General features: G+C 35.2%; 2 protein-coding genes across 4 annotated transcripts; both read right to left on the reverse strand.

Annotated features, from left to right (window-relative positions):
- Window positions 1-4,758: 4,758 nt before the first annotated feature.
- Window positions 4,759-6,676, reverse strand: LOC118033268 (uncharacterized). 2 transcript variants are annotated; one of them, XM_035038195.2, is made up of 4 exons: window positions 6,447-6,676; window positions 5,791-5,939; window positions 5,211-5,283; window positions 4,759-5,048 (listed from the first exon to the last, which is right to left on the reverse strand). In XM_035038195.2, exons 2-3 carry the CDS (start codon window positions 5,911-5,913, stop codon window positions 5,230-5,232), a joined length of 177 nt encoding a protein of 58 aa, XP_034894086.1. In that variant the 5' UTR covers window positions 5,914-5,939; window positions 6,447-6,676; the 3' UTR covers window positions 4,759-5,048; window positions 5,211-5,229. The 2 variants fall into 2 exon arrangements, with proteins under 2 accessions (XP_034894086.1, XP_034894085.1); XM_035038194.2 differs by having other exon boundaries at window positions 4,759-5,051; window positions 6,447-6,675.
- A 1,116-nt stretch (window positions 6,677-7,792) lies between these two features.
- Window positions 7,793-13,318, reverse strand: LOC118033267 (transcription factor TGA2.3). 2 transcript variants are annotated; one of them, XM_035038192.2, is made up of 11 exons: window positions 12,559-13,318; window positions 11,739-11,842; window positions 11,094-11,167; window positions 10,796-10,990; window positions 10,532-10,609; window positions 10,382-10,441; window positions 10,140-10,217; window positions 10,001-10,052; window positions 8,893-9,164; window positions 8,531-8,779; window positions 7,793-8,329 (listed from the first exon to the last, which is right to left on the reverse strand). In XM_035038192.2, the coding sequence occupies exons 1-11, from the start codon at window positions 12,639-12,641 to the stop codon at window positions 8,183-8,185; spliced, it is 1,392 nt and encodes a 463-aa protein (XP_034894083.1). In that variant the 5' UTR covers window positions 12,642-13,318; the 3' UTR covers window positions 7,793-8,182. The 2 variants fall into 2 exon arrangements, with proteins under 2 accessions (XP_034894083.1, XP_034894084.1); XM_035038193.2 differs by lacking the exons at window positions 11,739-11,842; window positions 12,559-13,318 and having other exon boundaries at window positions 10,796-10,974; window positions 11,094-11,109.
- Window positions 13,319-26,481: the final 13,163 nt, after the last annotated feature.

Below are 26,481 nucleotides of genomic sequence, written 5' to 3' on the forward strand. Positions count from 1 at the left end.
TTCTTGATATTATTTTAGTTTTGAATATAAAAAAAATATTATAAGAGAATTAAATGTGCTATTATGGGTATAGATAATTTATCCAGTAAAATAAACATATTTAGACATTTATTATGACATTATTGATCGTTGTATTATGGCTACATGAAATGATTATAATTTAGTAATAATCAGAATTTATTTGTTTTTGTATTTTAAAAGTATTTTTTTTATTTTTAGATTGTTTTACCAATATTAAAAATATATTTTTTTAAAAAATATATTTTAATAAAAAAAACATTTTAAAAAATAACTAACACTAAAATTATTGTTTTTTTTTTTCATATTAAAGAAGAGAACAATAAGATGTGATGCTTGTATTGCCAAACATTTTCCTTTATTAATGACTCGAAATTTCCTAAATTTTCTACACCATTGATTAAAAGCAATGATGTGATATGCTCTCAATGTATTCTCCACAGAAGAGTCACATGAAGTTGGTGTTGATTAAGTAGTAGAGAATCACCAAATCAAGCGAGACAAATGAATTTCAACTGAAAATTTATTAAAAATAAAAACATAAAGTATCTGTATCATATTATTAGAAGTTATGGATGATAATAATAATAATAAAGTCGAGGTTTCATTTCAATTGAAGAGACCATATCACAGGGACCCATGTTATGGGGAGACCTTCTCTAATTAGATACAGTCCTCGTAATTATTAACATTGTCGTTACTTCGCATTCGGTGTCTAATCCAGTTTTGGATCAGGGTTATGGGACAGTCAAGTTGATCCAAAGTCATTAGATTAAATAATTTGTTCAAAAAGTGTATCATTTTAGTTTTTTTTTTTTTTTTATCAAAAACTTTATAAAATTAATAGTATGATTAGATTAGATTATGAGTTAACTTCTTATCTTAATTTAACTGGATAAACATCTAAAATGTAAAAACTCTATCTAAAAAGACTTTGAAATACCAGGCTAACCCATTAAAATAAACCGGGTTAAATAATTATAATTATTAAACATAATCTAACCCAACGATGAATTGATAAAAGTTTTCAAGGATAAATATTTTGATAAACTGAAAAATATAATAATTTGATGATTTCTTGTTGATTCGGTTAAGTTTTTAGAAATTTGGTTGATTTGATTAAATTTCACATGATCAACTCCTAAATAATTTTTCTTCTAGGTACTAATATAATTTATTCTGGATTAAGGGCTTATTTGTTTTTTTTATATTTCAATAGTGTTTTTAAAATAAATTAATTTTTTATTTTAAATTAATATTTTTTTAGTATTTTCAAATTATTTTAATATACTAATATCAAAAATAATTTTTTAAAAAATAAAAAATATTATTTTAATATATTTTAAAATAAAAAACATTTCAAAATCAACCACCACAACGGTACAAAAATAACCTCCAGACACTATAACTCGTATGATCAATACCCACAATTACTCTCCCGTGCTTCAACACAAACCCAACAGTCGCCATTCATTTTGGTCATTTACAACGGCCAAAATTTAATTGATGCGCTACCAAACGACAACAGCTACAGTTTACCGTTGAAGTGGTGACACTCAAATACTCATTGCTTCCACCAAAAAGCAAAGCAAAGTGCCTCTCTTTTTCTTCCCCTACTTTTCTAAAAAAAACTGATGTCTTGAAGCTGTCAGGATGCCGATGATAACACCCTGACCACCCTCAACGTCTGCTTCCCGGAGAGGAGCAGAGCTAGATAGATTGATAAGGTGTTTGTTAAGGTCGAATCAAGAACATATAATTAATTAATGGCCGGAGACTGAACAGTGGCTCTCAGGCAACAGTACCATGGCCTCGCAGCCTAGTTTTTTTTTCTAGAAAAGGGAGAAGCCATCGAGGCAAGATGAGATCAAACGGCGTCCATTGATCAAGCAATTCCTGCGTGGAGCAACGTAACGTGGAGTGGAACGGTGTGAAGTTTAGAGAGAAAGCAAGGGGAGACACGGAAAATAAGAAGCCACCCACAGAGACACACACAGATCATGAGATATCGTAAAAGGAAGTGTCTGGGCACAGTAGCAGATGGGACAAACGCATATGCGAGTGAGAAAGCTTGGAGAGCACATGACACAGCTTGAATCTAACCTAATGGCTTTTCCTTTTCGGGACCCTACTTAACTCCATTATTTCTACGCTTGTGAAGCTTTAATTGAGAAGCTCGTCCTTGTCATGCACTGATTTTACACACCCACGAATGTGGATGTTGGTGGCGGCTTTTTTTTATATTCTGTGGCCATGATGATCATGGGTTAAAAATCATGAATAATTCTTCAAATATATATTATATAGCATTTGATCGATCATACCAACCCCTTATTTTACATTAGTTATGATCATGCCATCCAGGAGTTCAAAGATCCAAGAGTGGCTCGTACGCACCTCTTATATTTCTTTTCTCAAGTTACGTTTTTTCAATATAAAACCTACTCAACCTAATCCCATGCATGTATTAAGAATTTTAAAAGGGTATTAGTGAAAATTAATGGTGAATATTTTCGGTTTCGATTTGATTTTAAATAAAATAAAATAATCAAATCAAAATATTTAAAATTAAAAGTGAAAAGGTGGTTTTTATTTGGAGGGTATTTATAACAAAATCTAGTTGCCCAATATTTGTTTGGGATTTTGTTGGGATTTTTAAATTTTTGATTAATCATGAAACTATTTATAACAAAATTCATTATGCCTCGATTCTTTGAGGCTAATACAGTATATTAGCTTTTTTCATCTAGCATCTGTGATAATAAAGTTATTTAGAAGATCCAAAAATAAAAATACTAGTAATTAAACCAGGAATGTTACGAGGTTACATTAGATAAATAGTCAAAAGAAAACTTCAATACATTGGTGAGTACAAGGAAAGTTGTTATAAGCATCTTGATCATGATCATGATCATGATCATGATCATTAATCCATATACTTTCTGGGCATTGGCTTATTTACCTGCAGCATCAACAAGCTGGATGAGGAATATATGTTACAAATCAAAAGCAGAGTGATTTTACTAACTTAGCCCCCATTCTTTTCGCACATCAAAAATATTTTTGAAAAAAAAAAAAATTTATTTTAAATTATTTATTTATTTATTTTTAAATTATTTTGATATATTGATATTAAAAATAATTTTTTAAAAATAAAAAAATTATTTTAATACATTTTCAAATAAAATTACTTTAAAAAATAACACTACTACAAGCTCAGCTCAAAATTGTGATTTATAACAATTTAAAAAATAACTTATTCATTTAGTTTCATTTTAGGTTTTGTTTTTTCAATTAATTTTTTTATTAATTTTCTCTAAACTGTTGGGTTATTTTTTTCATCACAATTTGAGTTATTTTTAATATATATCCATTCAACTTGTTTAAAATACCATCCATAAAGAACCATCTAATAGGTGGTCCAGTGATAAAAGCTTGAGACCAAAAAGTTTGCTTCCCTTGTGATCTCAAGTTCGAGTATGTAATTGCTAATATGATAGGCATTGGAAATTTATATAGTTGTTAACTTCAGGGTTCGTGAGATTACTCGAGATACGTTCAGGCTGACCCGGACACCCACGTTAATAAAAAATAAATAATAAAAAAAACCATCCACAAAGTACATGTGCCAAGGGACAATATCGCTTGAGATCCTAATTTTCTTGTAAATTTAGAATAACATTATCCATTACAATTCATAAAGGTTCGGGTCCAATTATCCAATAAAAATAGGAAACTCTTTTTTTTCAAAAAATGTAAGCATTCTTTTCAGAAAAAAAGGTTTTCTAAAATTGTAATAAAATTTATTTTTTCTATTTTCTTGATAAAACAATTATTTTTTTTCTATTCTTATTCTTAAGTATTTGAAACAAAAACCAGCAACTGTTGCACCAAACATGAGGCACAGGACTAATCTGACTGAGCATTAATACTTGAAGGACTAGTAGTGATTTTTATCCCACGATCATGTGTGCATTTTCTCGTAACTCCCAACAAAAATATCTGGATTTTGGACGCGTGGGTTCTCTGTACGGTTACTATGTTGATCACTAGGGAGTAGGGGCCCAATTGAGCTGGAGTTGGATTTCGGATCTGGCATAATAAAATAAAATAATAATAATAACAATAATAATTTCACTTTTTTTAGTTGTAGGATTGTCATTTTAGACGTCACTTTCTCTGTCTCCTTCCCTGGAACTTGGTTACATAATAATTAAATAAATTATAACAATTAGAATTCAAATATTTTTTTATTGAAATTTTTTAGTAATATAGTTAAATTGATAGTTAAATAAACTGTAACTTGGTTATATAATGATTTAAATTGTAACTTGGTTACAATAGCTAGATTAGGGTGAAGTTACGAGAGGCTACAAAGGATCCTGGCCCTTGCAAAAAAAATAAATATATATATATATATAATATATATATATATATATATATATATATATATATATATATATATATATATTAATGATATATTGATAACTATGGCACCATGAATAAAGTAATATGTATGTAAATTGATAGTTACAGACACATCACCCGATTTGATCTGCTATTTAGCTTGTATAAAATAATAGCTATGGCACCATGTACAAAGTAAATGGTTTACAGGTTCGAACATATAATTTCTCGTGTAATAGAAATTTACATAGTCGTTAGCTTCATAACTCGTGGAATTAGTCGAGATACGCGTAAGCTGACCCGAATACTCATATCAATTAAAAAAAAGAAGAATAAGAAAGTAATAGCTTAAATTTCAAGGGATTTGCAGTTGAAAGTTTGCATCAATGGTAGTCCCTGTAGCACTAGGCATTACCATGGCTAAAGCATAAAAGACACGCAACTAGGAAACTTGTGAGGAAAATCTATCATTTCTCTTTAAATAACATGTCGTCAGGTGGATCCAGCTAGAGTGGAAAAGTCACAGGTGTAAAAAATAGAATTGCTAAACCTACCACACGCTTCCCAGCCAAACCTCAGAGAGCCATTCTGATACCTCAATCAAGTTTCTCCATGAAATCTTTCTGCTACAAAATTGAACCAGGTGCCATTATATGCTCTGATCAAGGAAGTCTTAAAGCAAAAACTTAACATTTTTGTTTTTTGTATATTCTGATGGGAGAAGAAGTAGGCGAATATTAAACGTCACAAGGTCAATTACAAACCAATGATCATAAATTTCTAACCTCAAAGACCCATCTCTATTCATTTGGAATCCTTTGTTAAGGCAGCTTGACGTTCCTGACGGAGGCGTTCTCTCTAAAACAACAAATGCAAGACAAGTAAAAAACAAAAGGAGCAACAACAATCACCAAATATGATGTTCAACATGTCAAAAGAGATGTTTTTGTTCATTATTCTTTCAATGTTTCAAAAGTTCACAAAGATACAAACAATGCTACTATAACAACTCACATGATTGATTAAAACTAAAATCAGCTCTTTACAAAGGAAACGTTGTTTATGTAAGAGATTTTTCTCGAGTTTGTAATTCCCAACACCACTTTGTGGACTAGCGTGCATGGTGCTACTGATTCAAGGATGTCTTCTTTTCTCTAAACTCCATGTTCAATCAATAAGCATTGGTACACGCTCAACATTTTATGATTTCATTTCAATAATTAACACAATAAATTGTTCTATCTACCAAGCTTTCATCTCACACTGATTTACAAATTAATGCAACAACGCTAAAACCCTATTCTCCACTGAGGAAAAAAACCTTTTCTAGTAAAAAAGAAATGGGAATGAAGATTACAAACATACCCTTCTTTCCCAGTAAGGAAGGAAGCAAACAAAATCATAGACTGGAGTGATGGTTGATACCAAGACCACATTGATTCCAGAGAACACCAAGAGTGCAGTCATCGGCCGTGTTCTATGTGGCATCTTTCCTTCCAGTCAAGATTCTTTATCTGCAAACATGAGTTATTGCTGACATGTTAAAAATTAATAACTAAATTAAATTTAAATGAGCTCAATAATAGCCGGGAAAATCTCCCTCATCAAAACCATTCCCTACTCCCTAGCAGATCAAGCTAAAATCATAAGCAAACACAAATCCACCTCAAAGCTTGTTCTTTCGCTACTGTTCTGTTCTAAATTTCAATTCTTTAAAATAAACCCATTTCAGTAATACAAAAAAAGACAGAAAATTTTGATCAATTAAAGGTTGTAAGAATCAAAATAGGCCCATCAAGCATGAATTTTTTTGGTTCCCCTAAAGCAGGAATGCTTTCTAAGGCTGTGTATATTGATTCCCATTTTCCAATTTCCACAAAATCTCGTGTAAATAATAAATAAATAAGATATAAGCATTAAATATTTCGCCTTCTTTTCTTTTCATTTCATTTTCTCAGCAATCAAACAGAAATAAGAAATTTAAGTACTAGACAAAATGAGAAAACAGAGAAGCCATGTACCTGTTATACAAGGTAGCTCCACCGAAAACCAGAATCTTAACTTAGAAAGACAGTTTCTTTGAGACCCAAAACCTAGGAGATTGAACGAGAGCTTCAAAGCCTGGTTATTTTTGTGTCGACCAAGTTGCTGCAGTGTTGTTTGTTGCAGAGCTGGATGAGCGAAGGGTAACCTCAAGATGGCCCGTTTGAGGCTTGATTGCTAAAGTGTCTGGCACAATGAAGCCCATCATTCTAAGCTCAACGGGCTTAGAATTTATAAATTTGTGAACCTACAATTTTTTTTTTACATTTAAAAAATTTAGGCCCCTCGGGTGGCACCATTAATTAATTTATTCTCTAATAAAAATCATGATTGAGATCCACGTATGGTTGCAGTATGATAAACTTTGTATTATTAAAGGTGGTGTTTTGTTATTATTGCAAGATAGAAAGACAAAGATAATGGAGACATAAATAACATGTTTACCCTGTATTTAATGTTTTAAAATAATAGAAATTCACTCAAAACATACTATGTTGATGTTCTTATCTCTTTTTTTTTTTTTATCCCGAAATGATGATTAAGCATTATCTAAATGCGTAGATTTCAATTATAAGGGTGTTTTTGAATATTTTTTGTGCATTAAAAGCACATGCATCCAATTCTAAGCATGTCATCCACGTTAAAATCTATGCAAGTATATAAACAAGAATATTTTTGTAGAACATTTCCTTACTCTTTATTTGCTTTCAACTTGTGAGTTTGGTTAATCACCATCAAGCTCGGTCATGATGATACAAAGCTCATGGGTCAAGCTCACCACTAATCACTAACATAAATTACACGAGATTCATCATAAAATGATTATACAACTCCCTATTTTACGAGGGTGGATGAATGATAATAGTTCTTTCAAATTAAGAGAATGTTTTTGTTCCGAAATTGTTGAAACTTCACCAAGATAATCATGATCTACCATGTAAAACATGTTAAAAAAAAATGCACCAAAGTCGTTGTAAAAGACCAATGGGTTTGACTTAAATTATGTGTTGATTGAGTGAATTCCATAAACTCTAGTTCTCAGTACTTTAAGCAGTAATCTTGAGAAAAAAAATTAAAAAGGGTTAACAAAGCTGAAGATAAATTTATCATGTGCTGAAAAAATAATTTAAAAATATTTTTAATCAAAAAATATTTGCAAGAAGCCATCACGTTACCGAACACAAACAAGCCAAACAACAGTGTTTTCCACTTGGATCTTAATAAGCAAGTGCTGGTTCTCAAGAGGGTCCAAAGAAGCAATTAGAAGATGTCAGCAAGTAGCAGACCACATAAAAAGTAACGAAGACGTGCCAAAAGAAAAATCTGAAGCACTCAAAAAACAACTATAATCCTGATTCAATTTGATTCTCTGGTATACAAATCGAGAACTGTAACCTATGTTACAAATGACACTCCTATTTCCCCTTATCAGTTCTGATAAACACCAAACATGATCGAATTATTGCCACCAATTGTTTTACAACAAGAAGATAAGCATACATCTGTGTGAGCAAACCTGGCGTTACAACTGCACATGAAACCCTATAATTACACCAACTATGACCTAACTGCACCACAATTGCCACCTGTGATGGCTTCAAAGACCAACAGAAGCAATCCACCCAGTGGCTAGACGAGAACTGGAGGCCAAGCAAGAGGGTTGTGAACTGATAAATATTCATGTTAACTTCGTAGAGGGGTAACATACTGCTACTTATTCTTGTGGTCGGGCCAACCAGAGAGAACTAAGGGCTCGTAGCCTAGAGAAATAGTCGTTTATTGCCAGAAGTGCACGGGCTGATTGCCGAGTTGTCAGTATACGGTGCATTTGTTCTAGTGTTTGCTGCCTCAGATTATCAGCCTGATTATAACCAAATGAAAGATAATTATAATCAAATGCCAAAGCTATAATTATATTCAAAATGAGGGAAGATGACTGATGAGAGCAATGGCGATGTGGTACAAGTACAAAGTTTAGACCAGCATATGCAAATCAGGAGCCACATTGCAACTATAAAAACAAAAAAAAGGATTATATCATGGAGCATTTTTTTTTATTTACCTGACGAAGGAACCCCTCTAGAGTTCCTAGCTTTCCCATGGCCATGGCCATTTGACCCATATAGTTTGCCACATTCCCAGATGAACCTGATGAGCCAGGGTTGCCATTAGCCAATGTTTCCGCCAGAGATTGCTGCAGTGCTTCCATCCCTTGTGACAGAGCATCTTCAGCCTGTTGGGAAGATTGCTGCAAGTTGTAAATGCCCACCAGCTGTTGCTCTGTCAGAGGCTCCAATTGATTCACAAGAAGCTGCACCGATTTCACCAAATTCAATTCAGTTCACATAATAGACCACATAATCACCACCTTTTGTGTTTTAAAGAAGGAAAAGCATACAAAAGCTATGGCAATACGAAAAACACCTTGAGGAGTTCAGATGAGCGAAAGCCACCTATCCACATGAAACAACGCTCTGCTGGTGTTTTCCACATTCCTGATAAGATGTGGAAAACATCAGCTTTTGCAGCAGTGCCTTTCAGCCTGTAAACTTCATTGAAGTGTGCAACGACATTGTCAACAATAGTACGAAGTTCAGTATCTCCTGCATGTGAATTGACCGCAGCCCTCAGCTCACTTATGTGCCTGTTCTGTTCTTCTAGCCACCGTGAGTATTCTGCATCAAATGCCAAGGCACCTGTAGAACAATGTGATCAACATCATCTGTATAAGAGATCTACATCAAATGCCAAAACAGTGGAGTAAATTGGAATCAGTAGCAACAAGCAATTAAGACAGCACACATATATGAATCACAATAGAATAATAATGGACAAAATGGTAAACCTCCAACAATGTCCAAATCACATAACAAGCTCATGGCTAAAGAATCAAACGCCTAAACACCAGCTGGCAGGCCAAACTTTATACGACCCCCACTGCACTAGGTGTCTAATTTGTAATCTGTGACAGTAACTACACAAAAGCATCCCATAAAGATTGTCTTGAACACTAATCAAACAACCTAAAGCTGCAGAAGCAGCAGGTGATAAGATGGCCCATATGATTTGTGGTATGCAAGTCTAAGCAAAGCATTGCTTATAGTAAATATCCATTTATATATAGGGGACTGTGACAAGAACACAACACCTCAGTCATTTGCCAAGCACATTCCCTCCCAATTTTAGAATACCGCGCATCTCCAGAGAAAATGCTAATTGCTTATGTTTTATGGTCAGCAATCAGTACCTATCATGAAAAGTCCCACAACTTTATAAAGTAACAAATATAACAAGCACCCCAGTGGTGGCTATAAATTATTCCATACAAGGCATGGATACTGTTTATTGCAACCATGGAGCAAAATTGTAATCCTAGTGTCATTGTCTAGTCAGTAACTCAACACACAAACATAATGTTCACTTGATTTACCATAACATATTGAAAACAAAATCACTAGTCATTATTACTACAATCAGCTCTGCATCTCTACACACAAAATACATAACCAAACACACAGAGCTAATTAAGTACCATTTCCACTCATTGAATGCGTTTGGTCTCCTGAACTTGAAATGAAAATTCCCTGCAGTCAAGAAATTTAAATACAGATTATAAGACATATAATCCTTGCCAAAATAAGACAGAAATGGGAAACAATAAAAAGCCAAACCTGTTGCCGGGCTCTCTGGAGCTCTTGCTCCAGTTGGGTCAACTTAAGCCGGCTGCTCTCCAGTTGTTGTACATATGCCTGTAATGGAGATAAGAAAGACAACAAGTTCCATGAAGAGCGCATAAAACAGTGTAAATTTGAAATTTATAACATTTATAGACCTATCCTTTGCAAACTCAGCTTCCCTGATATAATAGCAATGAATTGTGAGGACAGACAGCAAAAATACACACAATACGTACTTTTTTCCTTAGTCGGCTTTTTCTAGCAGCTTCACGATTTTGAGCAAGCCTTCTTAATGTCTGCGTGAAAATAATTAAGAGAAAAACAAATGAAAATGTCATAATGTTGGGTGGCAGTCATGTAATTAAAATTAACTTCATCTATGCAACCTTCTGATCCCCCGTCTTTTCCTTCGACTTGTCACTGGAATCAGATGCTGCTATTGCAGTTGATTGTCCTCTTTCAAACTGCAAAGGGAAATCACTAACTTGTTACCCACAACTGACCAACAGCCTATGTTCTACCAGGAAATGAAATTTCCTTTGCATGAGAAGGCAATATTGAGAGACATGGAGAGAAAAGAGTGAGATGCATAGATTAGTGAATTTTTGCAAAACTGAGAATACACTGCTTGAGAAAGTAAGAGACATCACCCTTTGATTTTTGTCATCTGTATCATCTGTTGAGGTATCAGTTCTAGGACTGGCTTCTGCCATACTGGTTTCTCCCCAATTCTCAGGATGGTTACCAGGTATAGAAACTGGATTTACTTGCACTTCTTTTTGTAGCGGTAATGACTGGGACCCCACAACAGAAGCTGAGAGATTTATATCTGAAGATGCAAGGGGCTAAATTACAAAAAAAAAAAGAGGAAAGGAAAATTGCTCAGTTAACTTTGAAGCCATCATCAGTATAAAAAGCAAAGAAATATGGAGGGAAGATAAAGCTCACCTTATTCAAAGTGCCAAACTGAACATCAGTGCCTATTGCCTGGCTGCTAGATTTTAATTGATGAAAAAGAGGATCTGAAAGACAATATCAATGACTAAGAATACATGAAACTATATCAATATCAAGATAAAATTTTAAAAGATCAAGAATATGATCATATAGCAGTCTATGCAAAGTGAGCTCAATGGATCATGCTGCAAGCTGAAATTATCTGGTATGCAATCTACCTACAACATCATGCATGGATGTACTGATGATGTTTCAACCAGAAGATGACCAAATCAAAAATCAAAGCTTTAAGTAAATGTAGTTAAGGAAAGATGTTATAGAGAAAAAGGACCCATGTTGAGAACTCCACCCCAGGCTAAAAATCTGACCGAGACATGATGTCTTGGCAACTGACAGATTGACCGTAATCCCAAATGGAAGATTGAGAATAACAATCAAGTACCCCCTAAGCTACAGTATTTGATAAAAAGGTTAAACAGCTATGTCTTATGCATGATTTTGTGAAATTAGACATGCCATGACACAAGGTTAGATGGTTAAAAGAAACCAAAGACATGGAAATAAAATTAGAAGTCTAAGGATCACCAATACAAAGAAAATCTGCTTCTGAAGGAAGTCAAGATTTCAATTACATACTTCTGCTAAGATCAACAGCATCTTCTATGCGAAACCCAAGAGATTGCTCAATTGCTGAAAAGTCTGAAACTCTGGAAGAACGAATATTATTTCCTTCTGTGCCACTGAAACATATAATATCTGAACTATGAGAACCACACCAGTTATACAGAAGCAGAAAAAGGCAAACAACAAATCTGTAAATTCTAAAGGGTTTGACCAGTATTAATGCATTGGGACTGATATTTTTTTGTTACACATTGGGACCGAATTTAACTCTACTCTCTGTCCTCTCTCTGATATCAACACAACAGCTTCATAGCACATAGCACATAGCACAATCAAACAATACCTCCAAAATTACATGAACACAACTGTTCCCAGCATGCATTCTCTGAAGGAGAATTATAGTCACTCCAAGACCCTCAAAAAATTTCCAACTAAAAGCATCAATTGGGCTCCTTTAAGAAGTTAATCTTAGGTTCCATAAAGTAGTAAAAAATGCAAATATAAATGATGCAGTTTGTGAGCCAAAAGAAAGATATAAGATTTGAGTTAATTCTCATTTTTTTTTTTTCATTTAAGGTACCAAGCAAACGATAAAATACTCCACACTTAATTTTCCTATTGCACACAAACAATTTCTCACTGATTAGCAGGAAGCTATCACTCAAAATTACAGCCTATATTACAACAACCCAGAAATAAACAAGCAACCACAATCAAATCTACAAAAATCATAGACATAAACTACAGATTAGCCAGATAATTCATCATACAACAGGAAGAATGAATTATACAACTCAAACTGATAAAGAATATTGAACTGAAAACAACTTACACGGGATTAGAAGTTGATATCTGAGGAACAAAGCTTGGCATCTCGGTCACAGCTTTATTATTATTATGTGTTCTACTCCCCATGAATCATCATAAACACTACCACCAGACCCTCTCAAAATTAACCAAACCCCCGTGTCCAAACAGTTCTACTTCACAAAAATAGAAGTCAAGATTCTCTCTTTTATCACTCCCTGACCCTTTCAATTACGCATAAAGTACTAACCTTTACCAAGCACTCAAGAGTCAAGACCAGACCAAAGAAGCAACAGCCCTCTATCCAAACACAGCCAGGACTACTAGAAGCACAAAGATTGTCCTAAGCTCGCAAAGCTAGAAGCACCAAGAATTGACACAACAAAGTAAAGCCTTGAACTTTATTCACGAAAGAAGAACCCAAAATAAAGAAAGGGTTATCAGTGCTAAAAACACTGAATTAATAATCAAGCAAAACCAAGATGGTGAAATGAAGAGAAAAGTTCAAACAAAAAACCCTAATCAGAAAGGCAGCCTTTTTGATTGTACAAAACATTAATATATAACCATACAAAATAGTATTTACTCAGAAAGTATTATTAAAAGGAAACCCTGTGGTCTGTGCAATGAGCTCTGCTTCTTTCTCACTCTGTATAAATAAAGTGAGCATTTTTTTTTTCAAAAGCTCAAACTTTGAAATTTGAGTTCTTCATTTATTTTTTGTCTTCTCTTTTTTTCGTTTTTTTTTTTTTTTTTGCTGACTTTGGTGAGGGAGAGGGAGAGAGAGAGAGAGAGTGGAGGAAGCGTGACGTTGAGATTATTCCAATCTCCTCCGGATGTCTTTTTCTTATTTGCTGGTATTATGAGACATGACCCTTACTTCTCTCTTTTTTTTTCTTTCTTTTTTTTTCCTTTGTTTTACGAAGCTACTCATTATAAGAGTTTTTTTTTTCCTCTGCTCTGAGCAAAATTCTTTTTTTAAAAAACCTGTTTTTTATTTTGATAAAACTGAGAATTGTCTAAGCTGGCTTAAGATAGAGAGTCCGAGGCAGTTTGTTAAAAAAAAAAAAAAAATTTATTTAAAATATTTTTATATATATTTTTAATTATTTTGATATAATAATGTTAAAAAAAAATTTAATATATATTTTTATATAAAAAATATTTTAAAAATTAATCTTTACCACACCATCAAAAACCACCAAAAGAAACTAATATGCACCCCTCACATCACCATGTGATTTTGTTTTTATTTTAGTCATTATTTTTTAAAAAACTTTTTAATTTTCATGTTTCTTCGAGTCTCTTTGTTGTTTATTTTTTCTACTATTTATTTTTATGTTTGGAATTGCATAAAAATATGTTTGGTTTAAAAAAATATTAAATTTAAGTTTTTTTTAGTGTTTTTTTAATGATTTTAATGAAGAAATATTTTAAAAATAAAAATTTATTTTTATATATTTTTAAGAAAAATAAATATTTTAAAAATTATCATATATATATACACACACACAATACCAAACATTTTGTTTACTTGATTTTTGTGTTGTTTTGGTGTTTTGTGGGTTAATTTTTTTCTTTCTTCCCATATCGTCAAGGAATAATGATTTTTGTAAGGTTTCGAAAATTGTATTATCTAAAAGCAAAATTGAAAAAAGGCCCGTCTTCATTTTGTAAATTAACAAGTTTTTGTCAATTTAAGAGATGGATTAAGGATCAAATTAGAATGTTGGAGTAAAACTTTGGTGGAAAATTCTAAAATAAACTTGTTAAAATCCACTCATTTACTAAAAAATAAAATGGTAAAATGTGTGATTATCGTATCCAAATTAAGTTGGATTTGTCTGGGACGAGATAAGAATTGCTGCAAAAGAAATACATGAAGTGATGTAAAAACAGCGCATAGGACATTGAATCTTTGTCCTAATCCAGCAGAAAGCATAAAATCTTTTTCCCTTTTGTTTTCTCTTTAGGAAACCTCAAATCTTTTTCTTAATCCAGGGATCTTAGAATGTTTTTCATGATCCCATGAACGTGTTTGATTTTCTCTACTGTCAATAAAAATCGAAAACCAGAAGGGTTCAAACTGTAATTTAACTGCATTCTCAATACAGTCAAGTCAAACTTCAGGGGTTAGGTAAAGACTCAAAACTCCTGAATGCAATAATAGCTTTCAAACAAGCAGAAGAGCAAGAAACCACGTAGGAAGTTTCTCGTGTTCATATTATTAACCTGACCGGTCCAAATGAATCGAGGAACAGAAGGCAAATTTTAACTTTCGAATTCTGGCTCAAATTTCTGATTTAATCTCTACCTTGTTCACACCAGAAAAAAAGTTTACCAATTGGATCAAACTTGATTAACCTGACCAACCTAGTCTAAACTCAAAAAATAAATAATTCAAATTGATCAAACCACCTATGAACCGATCCAGCGACCCAGTAACCCAAATCTTTTATCGAAATAGATTTCAAACCGGGTCTGCAGCTATAATATAACCATATCCCACAGATTATGAGCGTGTTTGGTAGTGTGGTAGCGGTTGCTTTTCAAATAGTTTTTCGTGCCGAAATACATGTCAATGATGTTTTTTTATTTTTTAAAAATCATTTTTGACATCAGCACATCAAAACGATCTAAAAAGTACAAACCGAACTCAATTTTAACAAAAAAAAAATTAAATTTGAGCAAAACGCAAATACAACCTCATTGCCAAACGGTGCCATTCTAATAGCAGAAACTTCGAATTTAGTGTATGAATGTATTTTGTGATTGTAGTTGGTTCTAGGGAATCAACTCGATATTTTGTTTTTATTTTTTATTTTTATGGAGGGATTGATTTGAGGGCTCGTGATCAGCTTGATGCAAGAGCAGTTGTTGAATACTAGCAAGCTTAATTGGTTCATGAATGCTCAGTTCCTCGGCCGCCAGCTTGGAAGTCTCGACCTTTTTCTCTTTTTGTTTGTCTTGGCACTTCGTAGAAGTCTGTCCCTGCTGGAAAATCAGACCCATGCTATTATTTTGTTTCAAAAGTCAAATCTGGTGAGTTCAGATCTTGTAAAAAATGCATGCATCACCGCTACCTCCCAAAATTACATCTTCGAGATTCCACCATTATTATTATTATATTATTATTATATCAGGTAAATGCACAAGGTTCGATAATAGTAGACATGCACTAATCTATTTCCAATTCTTTTTTAATATTTCAATTTGGACTCCAATCCCTTTTTTTTTTTAAGGAAGGAAAAATATTTTCTCTAATAAAATACTACACACTAATACATGAAGATGACGAGTCCAGTCCGGGAAATGATATTAAAAAACACTAAAAGAGAACAAATAAAGACAATATTATTCATATATTATAGGAAGAAATCCCTTAAAGGAGACAAGGAAGCTTCCTTGAAAGAAAGTTTTTCTTTTCAGCAGACCTAGTTTACAGTAAGTACATAAATAGAGAAGTAGGTATTTTGGTGGGAAGATGCTAACAGTGACTGAATAATTATTTAATATTATGCTGTTTTCATCAGCAACAAAAAAATAAAATAAAAACTATGCTGTTTTTTAGCAGCGAATCTTCACAGCTACCTTATAGCCCAATACCAATGGTGATCATCAGGCCTTCACAAATTAGGCCTCTGCTACACCATTAGGTCAAGAACCCTAGGGGTCCATAATATTGGTCTCACAGCCCTTCAAGTCTTCTGGTATCATTGTCATTTGAAGATGAATGGCCCAGGAGAAGAAAGGGCAGATAAAACGATGCCCTGCGTTGAATTTGAAAGGTGCAATCTGCCAAGAAAAACCCAATTAATAATCCAATCCTCTAATTTGTGAACTGAACTACGCATCTGTGGATGAATAAGCTTTTTCTTTTTTCCAACTAAAAATGTTTTTTGCTGGTCAGCTGGGTTTGTGCATAGATCAATTCATCATGGATATAATCCTCTGTTAGCTAGCTAGGTCATGTGGATATTTCTATTAATGCACAGAAATATATATATATATATATATATATATATATATATATATATATAATGCCAATGATTAAGTATTTCTATCTCCCATGTTTGTTTGAAAATGTTTGCTTTGTTTTTTAAAATAATTTTTATTTTAAAATATATTAAAATAATATTTTAAAAAAAATCATTTTTTAATACCAGTACATCAAAATAATAGAAAAACATTAAAAATATATTAATTTTTTTTAAAAAAAAAACATAATGCGAAATATTACATAAGTCCTGTATGTTGTAACCCATTTTTGGGTCCCCCTGAAAAAAAAATAAAATAAATAGCCAAAAGAGGCAGAAGCGCCCGAAAAAAGTCAGAAAATTGGTCAAGGAATTTAAAAATACAAGGATTAAATTTTTGACAGTATATATTCTTGAAGGATGAAAGCCCCTATTGAGAAGGAAAATTTGAATTTTAGGGAGAAAAGCCCAAATTTTGGATTATTTATGGGGCTTAATTGGATTTTATGGACTTAATTGGATTTTTATTTGAATTTATAGAAGATTTGATTCCAAGAAAAATTGATTTTTAAGTCAATTTGGGCTTTAATTTGGAGAAATTTAAGTTCTGGGACCAAAATATATTTTTTAGGAATTATTAGGCCAAATCAGGGGCTTAATTGCATAAAAATTGAAGTTTAAGGGCCAATTAAGGACTTAATTGAGAAAATCCGAAACCAGGGACCAAATTGGAAGAGGCGTAAATGGAGGGCTGCTAATTTTTCGGTTCAGGGGCCTAATTGAAGAAATTGAAAGTTATTAATCAATTGAGGGCTAAATTGCATAAATCAGATGCCAAGGACCAAAATGAAAAAGGCGGCCAACAAGAAGGGCGGGACCGAATTTGGAGGACTGATTTGAAGTTTGGCCACTTAAATGAAACGGCGCGTTTTATTCAAAACGACGTCGTTTCATATACAAAAAAAAAAAAAAAAAAAGGAAAGCAGAACGGTGTCGTTTTGAACGACACTTGTTCATTCATCTCCTTCCCCCCCGTTTGTAGCAGAACAGAAGGTAAAAAATTTTGAAAAATCTCCCGCGTCTCTCTCTCTCTCCTCGCCCCCACCACCACCACCGAAAGCGTCAATGGCCGACCAGCCGTTGCGTGATTGAAGGCGCACTAACCATGGTCTCCCACCCGTTCTGCCCCTATAAATATAGAAAGAAAACCGAAGAGAAAGGTGAAGAAAAAACCGGAGACCCGAAGAGAGAGAGAGGAGACCGAAGAGAGAAGAGCGAACCGAACAGCCGCAGCGCCGCCGCCAGGAGCCTCCGTGCACGAGCCACACCACCGCCAGCGACTGACTCCTCCACGCCAGGTACGTTCCCCCCCCCCCATTTTTGTGTTTTCTGCAGGTTTGCCTCCTGCATGCATTCTGCATGCAGGAGGCGGGGGGAAGAAAATTAATTCTTCCCCCGCTGGGCCTGGGGCTGCTGGGCCAGCCCGATGCTGGCCCAGCCTTGCAAGTCTGGGCCGGTCTTGGCCCAGACCATAGGGGTTTTCGGGCCGAGATCGGCCCACTTGAGTTTTTCGGGCCGATATCGGCCCAAATTTTGTCTCTCGGGCCGAGGTCGGCCCAATGTCATTCGGGCCGAGATCGGCCCGAATCTTTTTTTTTCTTTCTTTCTGGGGCTGAGTCTGGCCCATTCATGTGGGCCGGCCCAGCCCTATAATATATTATATATTATTATAAAATTATAATATATATGTGTTTATATGTTATATATATATATATATATAATATTTTTTTAAAAAAATCTGAAAAATCTAAAAAAAAAAAAATGTTGTTATTTCCTTTCATATGTATATAATATATATATATTTTAAAGGGGGTTTGTATTTTTTTTATATACTGTGGAGGTATAAATTCAGTATTTAAAATATCTGATTTTCGTCAAGACATCCGAAATTTTCAAAGATAAATTTATTTTTACTTTCAAAAATTTCTAAAATTCCTTAAAAATATTGTTGATTTTTTTTTACATCATTTTTAAAATGACTTAATATTAGTTTGTATTTTTATTTTGTGGAGATACAAATTCAGTATTAAAAATACCCGATTTCATCAGAAAAAAATTGTTGTAATAAAAAAAAAAATGTGTTTTCTTGCGTGTTGCATACGGCCAATACTCTAACATGTTTTGAATATTCCTTTTACAAAAAAAAAAATATATTGGAAGCTTTGAAAGTGTGTTTTCGCATTGATTTCTTAAACACAAATTATTTTCTTGCATTTCTGATTTTACAACGTGTTTGTAAAATTCCAAAGGGTATTGGCCAATATTCAAAAAACTATAAAAATCTTATTTTTGGAGAGGGAATTTATTTATTATTCACCACTAATGTTTGGATAAAGAAATCCTTAAAAGGATGAATATCCAAAATATTATTGGGAATAATAAATCCACACATGCTTGAAAGAAGCCTTGATTATAATCGAGGACATTTCAAAAATTTTAATTTTTATTTCACGATTTACGAGTCGCAAACTCTTGAAATACTAAGGGAAAAATGAGCTTTCAAAGCACATGGAATCTCCTTAGATTTCTATCCAAAATCAATTGACAAGTTTAGAAAATACCTACACCATAGCAATTATAAAGCAAACCAAACACCAAGCAGCTTACCTTAGGTAGGGCGTACTAGGGGTGCTAATACCTTCCCTTTACGCAACCAGTCCCTTACCTTAGAATCTCTGAAAGACCAGTTAGGTTTCCTAGTGACCAAAAATACTAGGTGGCGACTCCAAAGAACCAAATCAGCAAATCAAACAGAACAAAACGAAAGTCGCCAGTCGAATGTCGCAAAACAAAGACCTGATTTTTTTGGGTGCGACAGGATGGCGACTCCACTGGGGACCCTTGGACTAAGCTTGATTTGTTTGTTTGTTTGTGTTATGTGTTATTGGTTTTTGTTTTTTTATTTTATTATTATTTATTATGATACTTTGTTTAAAAAGCTTTAGCATATATCTTTACATTCTATCATACATGGCATAGTCATGCATCACTTTATTATTTTTATTATATTTTGGAGTGCACACACATGTAACTTTAAGTTTAAGTGGGGGACTAGCAGCTTGCCTTATGACTTGAGTCAAGGTTTAAGTTTGTGTAAACCCCAACTCTTTGCTGAGTGTTTAGACTGATTGTGATTGGTACATGTACCATCCCACTATCTGCTAGACCTCCATATCGCCTTTACGAAGGCTGATCACTGGAACAGCAAGAGACCCTCTTTTAGAGACCCATTAGTAAACCTACCCTATGTCTCACATAGAGAAATTAGAACCTATCCTTAGGGTGTATGTTCCAACAATCTTTTGCATCCAAACAAAATCTAAACCCCATTGCATTTTGAATTGCAGGACTTGTGAACGAAATGGCCATCATCACTAAATCATCACGAAATGGCATTTTTCAATCATGTATCCATCGCAATCATACATTTTTCTCACACATCTATGCATGCATCGCCAAATCGTGAAACATAGGTCCCACATCCAGAGTCCACCAAACCCGATCCAGATCAAGAATGGAAAACGAAGAAAGAGCTCACTTAGAGTCGCACTACCAGACCGAGTTCGAATCCGTGAAAAATGAAGTTTCTCCGACTGACCAATCTGCTTGAGCAACTTTTAAGAGCCAAAAACGGGGAGGGAACGTCTACCCAACCACCTATAGGAGCACCATCAGTTCATGTTCCGGGGGCATCTCAAAACTTGGGGGCAGATTCAGTGACAGGGCAGCACTTTGCGCCTACCATTCCCATTCAGCCCCCTCAAGCTCACATCACTGTGGAAAGGCCTCCCGATAATAGGTCCACCAGATTTATGAACGATGACAAGATATCAGCCTTGGAAGAAAGGTTAAGAGCAGTCGAGGGAAATGACTGGTTTGACCCCATGCGAGCATCTGAAATATGCTTGGTACCAAACATCACGGTACCAAAAAAATTTAGGATACCAGAGTTTATAAAGTACACTGGGTTGGAATGCCCAAACACTCACCTTCGATCTTTATTGCAATAAGATGGCTGAGGTGATTCATGACGATCAGTTACTGATCTACTTTTTCCAAGATAGTCTATCGGGGTCGGCGCTAAGTTGGTACATGAGATTGGATAATGCCAAGATCAAGAAATGGAAGGATTTAGTTGAGGCTTTCCTTAAGCAATACAAGTTCAATTTGGAAATTGCTCCAGATCGAATGAGTCTTATATCAATGGAAAAGAGAAGCCAAGAATCAGTAAGGGCTTATGCGCAAAGGTGGAGGGACGAGGCCATACATGTGCAACCCCCTTTGATAGAAACGGAGATGGTGACTTTGTTCGCCAACACATTCAAGGCACCCTACTATGAGCATTTAAATGGGTAGCTCATCTCAACATTTCTATGATGTTGTACGCATAGCGGAAAGAATAGAGCAAGGGATTAAAGCTGAACGCATAATTGAACCATCGGAGACAAAGGGTTTTTCGGAAGAAAATTGAAAGGTCCCGTTAACAACTTCGAAGGTGGGTCCAATGACAAGATAACAGATTTCATTATAACCCACAAATACCTACCTCCCATGTGGCCCACATAAACTTTAACAAACCTTTTTCCCCTAATCGAGCAAATGGCCAGTCAAACACCTAAAACAACCACCAAAGACCAAACACAAGATACATTTCAGAACAACTACCGCCATTACCCATGCCTCTGAAGGACATATATGCCAAACTACTGAGCATTGGACAAATAGCTCCTATCCCTACATTACCACTACAGCCACCATTTCCCATTTGGTATAAGCCCGAGTTGAATTACGAGTACCATGCTGGTATTCCCGGCATTGTCTTGAAACGTGCTATGGTTTCAGGAACAAGTTGTTGAAGCTCATCAAGATAGGATGGGTGTCGTTTGAAGACACACCCAATATCAGTTCAAATCCATTGCCTGGTCATGACAAAAGTGATAGGGGATAAAGGTTGGAAAACCTTGGTCAAGAGTCGTCAATAATGAAAGAAGGCGAGATCGAAGGAGAAGACAAGGAAACGCAAGTAGGGAAGGAAGATGAAGCATTGCCTCGGTTCACTTTCCACATACTAGAAGAAGTTTCAGAACGGGTTGACCCAAGAACTTCTCGTAGTTTTCAAAATGTAAAACAACTTTATTTGCCTTAGCATGTTTTTGTCATTGCTTTTTGTCATTGCTTTTATTTTCTCTAGTGAGCATTCAGGGCTCATTTTGTCAGCCAGATTTTTTGTGTTTGAGCCTACCTTTTTCTTTAAATAAAATGATGAGATTATGCACTTTTTGAACAAGTTTGAGTAGTTACAAATAAAGTATCATAAAATGGTTTTAATATGAAATTTAAGAAAAGCTACCTTTGAAATACAACCTCACCTTTGAATTAATACATCACCTGTAAATTTTCTTTCAAGATAAAAAAAAAAAAAAATGTTTATCACTGGCTGAATGAATTACTTCTCTATATAAAAGCCCAGACTAATATCGCACCCCTACACTGGGGGCAAGACGAGATGTTTTATGAAAAGTTTTACGAAAGCCTATAGATTTGAAAAACCAAGCTAAAGCATTTGACAAAAGCATGACAAAGAGGCAAATACAAGTCATACATTTTGAGAAAAAGACTACTTGAAGAAAGTCAAAGACTTCTTCTCCAAGAATATGATAGGCAACACGAGAGATGAATCCAGCATGCGTCTTCAAAAGCAAAGTTCATGTTTAAGAGGGAGTCTCATGAACTAGAAGAAGAGGATGGGCCTATGTTTCAAAAACCAGGTACGAATGCATGCATTGCATCTAATCATAAATCATTGCATGTATGTTTTTTGGATCGTTACAGGGGGAGATCTTAGCGCATTCCAACAAGATTATGGACAAAGAAAGAATCATTGAGTTGATTCTAGAACAACAAGAAGAGAAGATAATATTTTTCAAATACTGCCAGCAGGAAAACGACATCGATAGCAATCAGTAAAAGGGAATCGCCAGATAGGATTCCAAGTTTTTTGGTGAAAAGAGATCGCCAGAAGGGATCTCGTATTTCGATAAAGGTCGCCCGGAGGGACCTCATATTTCAGCTTTGAAAAAAGGGAATCGCCAGATGGATTCCAATTTGTTTGAGATCGCCAGGAGGGATCTCGTATTTCGATGAAGGTCGCCAGAAGGGACCTCATATTTCATGTTTTGAATAAAAGGAATTGCCAGATGGGATTCCAAGTTGATGGAGATCGCTAGAAGGGATCTCGTATTTGGAGGTCGCCGGATGGGACCTCATATCTCATGTTTGTTAAGAGGAATCGCCAGATGGGATTCCAAGTTGTTTGAGATCGCCAGAAGGGATCTCGTGTTTCGCTATTTGGAGGTCGCCAGATGGGACCTCATATTTCATGTTGGTAATAAAAGGAAATCGTCAGATGGGATTCCAAGTTATCTAAGATCGCCAGAAGGGATCTCGTACTTTGACATTCATCAAGAAAGGTCACCAGAAGGGACCTCATATTGAAACCATTTCTTAGAAAAGCATTGGAGTTTTACTAAGAATTCTTCCCCCTGGGTAGGTCACCCATACAATGAGACCATCATAATTTTTTTCCTGGGTAGGTCACCCATACAATGAGACCATCATATTTCTCTGGGTAGGTCACCCATACAATGAGACCATCATTTTTCCTTGGGTAGGTCACCCATACAATGAGACCACCATTTTTCCTGGGTAGGTCACCCATACAATGAGACCATCATTTTTCTGGGGTAGGTCACCCATACAATGAGACCATACTTTTCTGGGTAGGTCACCCATAAGAATGAGACCATTCTCCATTTTTTATCTGGGTAGGTCACACCATAAGAATGAGGCCATTCCTTCCCCTGGGTAGGTCACCCAAAGAATGAGACCACTCTTCCTTTTTCTGGGTAGGTCACCCATCACAATGAGACCATATTTTTTTTCTGGGTAGGTCACCCATAAGAATGAGACCCTTCTCCATTTTTTTTATCTGGGTAGGTCACCCATAAGAATGAGGCCATTCCTTCCCTGGGTAGGTCACCCAAAGAATGAGACCACTCTTCCTTTTTCTGGGTAGGTCACCCATCACAATGAGACCATATTTTTTTTCTGGGTAGGGTCACCCATAAGAATGAGACCCTTCTCCTTTTTTTTTATCTGGGTAGGTCACCCATAAGAATGAGGCCATTCCTTCCCCTGGGTAGGTCACCCAAAGAATGAGACCACTCTTCCTTTTTCTGGGTAGGTCACCCATCACAATGAGACCATATTTTTTCTGGGTAGGTCACCCATACAATGAGACCATTCTCCATTTTTTTTTTTTTATCTGGGTAGGTCACCCATAAGAATGAGGCCATTCTTCCCCCTGGGTAGGTCACCCAAAGAATGAGACCACTCTTTCCCTTTTCCATTCGGGCAGGTCACCCATCATAATAAGACCACACACATATTTTTTTTTGTAAAGGAATCGCCGGTTGGGATTCCAGGTTAAAGGAGATCACCAGATGGGATCTCGGATGGATTTCCATGTTGATCAAACTAAAGTAAGAATTCAGAGGATCGATGGATAAGGATCTCGAGATAACTAAGTTTTGATCATAGTTTTTGGGCTAAGGAGGATTGTTATAAAAGACAAAGTTTCAGATCAATTAAGCTTCGAACAGATCAGTTTTCGGGAGTTCCGTTTTGGGTTTATCTTTATAACACTTACTGCGCAAAACCCATGCTCCGTAAAGTATTATAAAGAGGGGGCATCTGTTGTAACCCATTTTTGGGTCCCCCTGAAAAAAATAAAATAAATAGCCAAAAGAGGCAGAAGCGCCCGAAAAAAGTCAGAAAATTGGTCAAGGAATTTAAAAAATACAAGGATTAAATTTTTGACAGTATATTCTTGAAGGATGAAAGCCCTATTGAGAAGGAAAATTTGAATTTTAGGGAGAAAAGCCCAAATTTGGATTTTTATGGGCTTAATTGGATTTTTTATGGACTTAATTGGATTTTTATTTGAATTTATAGAAGATTTGATTCCAAGAAAAATTGATTTTTAAGTCAATTTGGGCTTTAATTTGGAGAAATTTAAGTTCTGGGACCAAAATATATTTTTTAGGAATTTATTAGGCCAAATCAGGGGCTTAATTGCATAAAAATTGAAGTTTAAGGGCCAATTAAGGACTTAATTGAGAAAATCCGAAACCAGGGACCAAATTGGAAGAGGCGTAAATGGAGGGGCTGCTAATTTTTCGGTTCAGGGGCCTAATTGAAGAAATTGAAAGTTTATTAATTCAATTGAGGGCTAAATTGCATAAATCAGATGCCAAGGACCAAAATGAAAAAGGCGGCCAACAAGAAGGGCGGGGACCGAATTTGGAGGACTGATTTGAAGTTTGGCCACTTAAATGAAACGGCGCGTTTTATTCAAAACGACGTCGTTTCATATACAAAAAAAAAAAAAAAAAAGGAAAGCAGAACGGTGTCGTTTTGAACGACACTGTTCATCATCTCCTTCCCCCCCGTTTGTAGCAGAACAGAAGGTAAAAAATTTTGAAAAATCTCCCGCGTCTCTCTCTCTCCTCGCCCCCACCACCACCACCGAAAGCGTCAATGGCCGACCAGCCGTTGCGTGATTGAAGGCGCACTAACCATGGTCTCCCACCCGTTCTGCCCCTATAAATATAGAAGAAAACCGAAGAGAAAGGTGAAGAAAAAACCGGGAGACCCGAAGAGAGAGAGGAGACCGAAGAGAGAGAGCGAACCGAACAGCCGCAGCGCCGCCGCCAGGAGCCTCCGTGCACGAGCCACACCACCGCCAGCGACTGACTCCTCCACGCCAGGTACGTTCCCCCCCCCCCCATTTTTGTGTTTTCTGCAGGTTTGCCTCCTGCATGCATTCTGCATGCAGGAGGCGGGGGGGAAGAAAATTAATTCTTCCCCCGCTGGGCCTGGGGCTGCTGGGCCAGCCCGATGCTGGCCCAGCCTTGCAAGTCTGGGCCGGTCTTGGCCCAGACCATAGGGGTTTTCGGGCCGAGATCGGCCCACTTGAGTTTTTCGGGCCGATATCGGCCCAAATTTTGTCTCTCGGGCCGAGGTCGGCCCAATGTCATTCGGGCCGAGATCGGCCCGAATCTTTTTTTTTCTTTCTTTCTGGGGCTGAGTCTGGCCCATTCATGTGGGCCGGCCCAGCCCTATAATATATTATATATTATTATAAATTATAATATATATGTGTTTATATGTTTATATATATATATATATATAATATTTTTTTAAAAAAATCTGAAAAATCTAAAAAAAAAAAATGTTGTTATTTTCCTTTCATATGTATATATATATATATATTTTAAAGGGGGTTTGTATTTTTTTTTATATACTGTGGAGGTATAAATTCAGTATTTAAAATATCTGATTTTCGTCAAGACATCCGAAATTTTCAAAGATAAATTTATTTTTACTTTCAAAAATTTCTAAAATTCCTTAAAAATATTGTTGATTTTTTTTTACATCATTTTTTAAAATGACTTAATATTAGTTTGTATTTTTATTTTGTGGAGATACAAATTCAGTATTAAAAATACCCGATTTCATCAGAAAAAAATTGTTGTAATAAAAAAAAAATGTGTTTTCTTGCGTGTTGCATACGGCCAATACTCTAACATGTTTTGAAATATTCCTTTTACAAAAAAAAATATATTGGAAGCTTTGAAAGTGTGTTTTCGCATTGATTTCTTAAACACAAAATTATTTTCTTGCATTTCTGGATTTTACAACGTGTTTGTAAAATTCCAAAGGGTATTGGCCAATATTCAAAAAAACTATAAAAATCTTATTTTTGGAGAGGGAATTTATTTATTATTCACCACTAATGTTTGGATAAAGAAATCCTTAAAAGGATGAATATCCAAAAATATTATTGGGAA

This window comes from Populus alba, chromosome 16 (assembly GCF_005239225.2).
Source record: "Populus alba chromosome 16, ASM523922v2, whole genome shotgun sequence".
Classification (NCBI taxonomy): Eukaryota; Viridiplantae; Streptophyta; class Magnoliopsida; order Malpighiales; family Salicaceae; genus Populus; species Populus alba.

Bases quoted from the DNA above. Each gene is read 5' to 3' on its own strand.
- LOC118033268 (XM_035038195.2), bottom strand. From the start codon at position 5,913: ATGCCACATAGAACACGGCCGATGACTGCACTCTTGGTGTTCTCTGGA. The intron at 5,284-5,790 runs GTATGTTTGTAA...TTGTTGTTTTAG, and splicing joins TTCCTTACTGGGAAAGAAGG to AGAGAACGCCTCCGTCAGGA.
- LOC118033267 (XM_035038192.2), bottom strand. From the start codon at position 12,641: ATGGGGAGTAGAACACATAATAATAATAAAGCTGTGACCGAGATGCCA. The intron at 10,991-11,093 runs GTGAGCTTTATC...TTTGTAATTTAG, and splicing joins AGTTTGGCACTTTGAATAAG to CCCCTTGCATCTTCAGATAT. The intron at 10,442-10,531 runs GTTGCATAGATG...ATTTTCACGCAG, and splicing joins AAAAGACGGGGGATCAGAAG to ACATTAAGAAGGCTTGCTCA.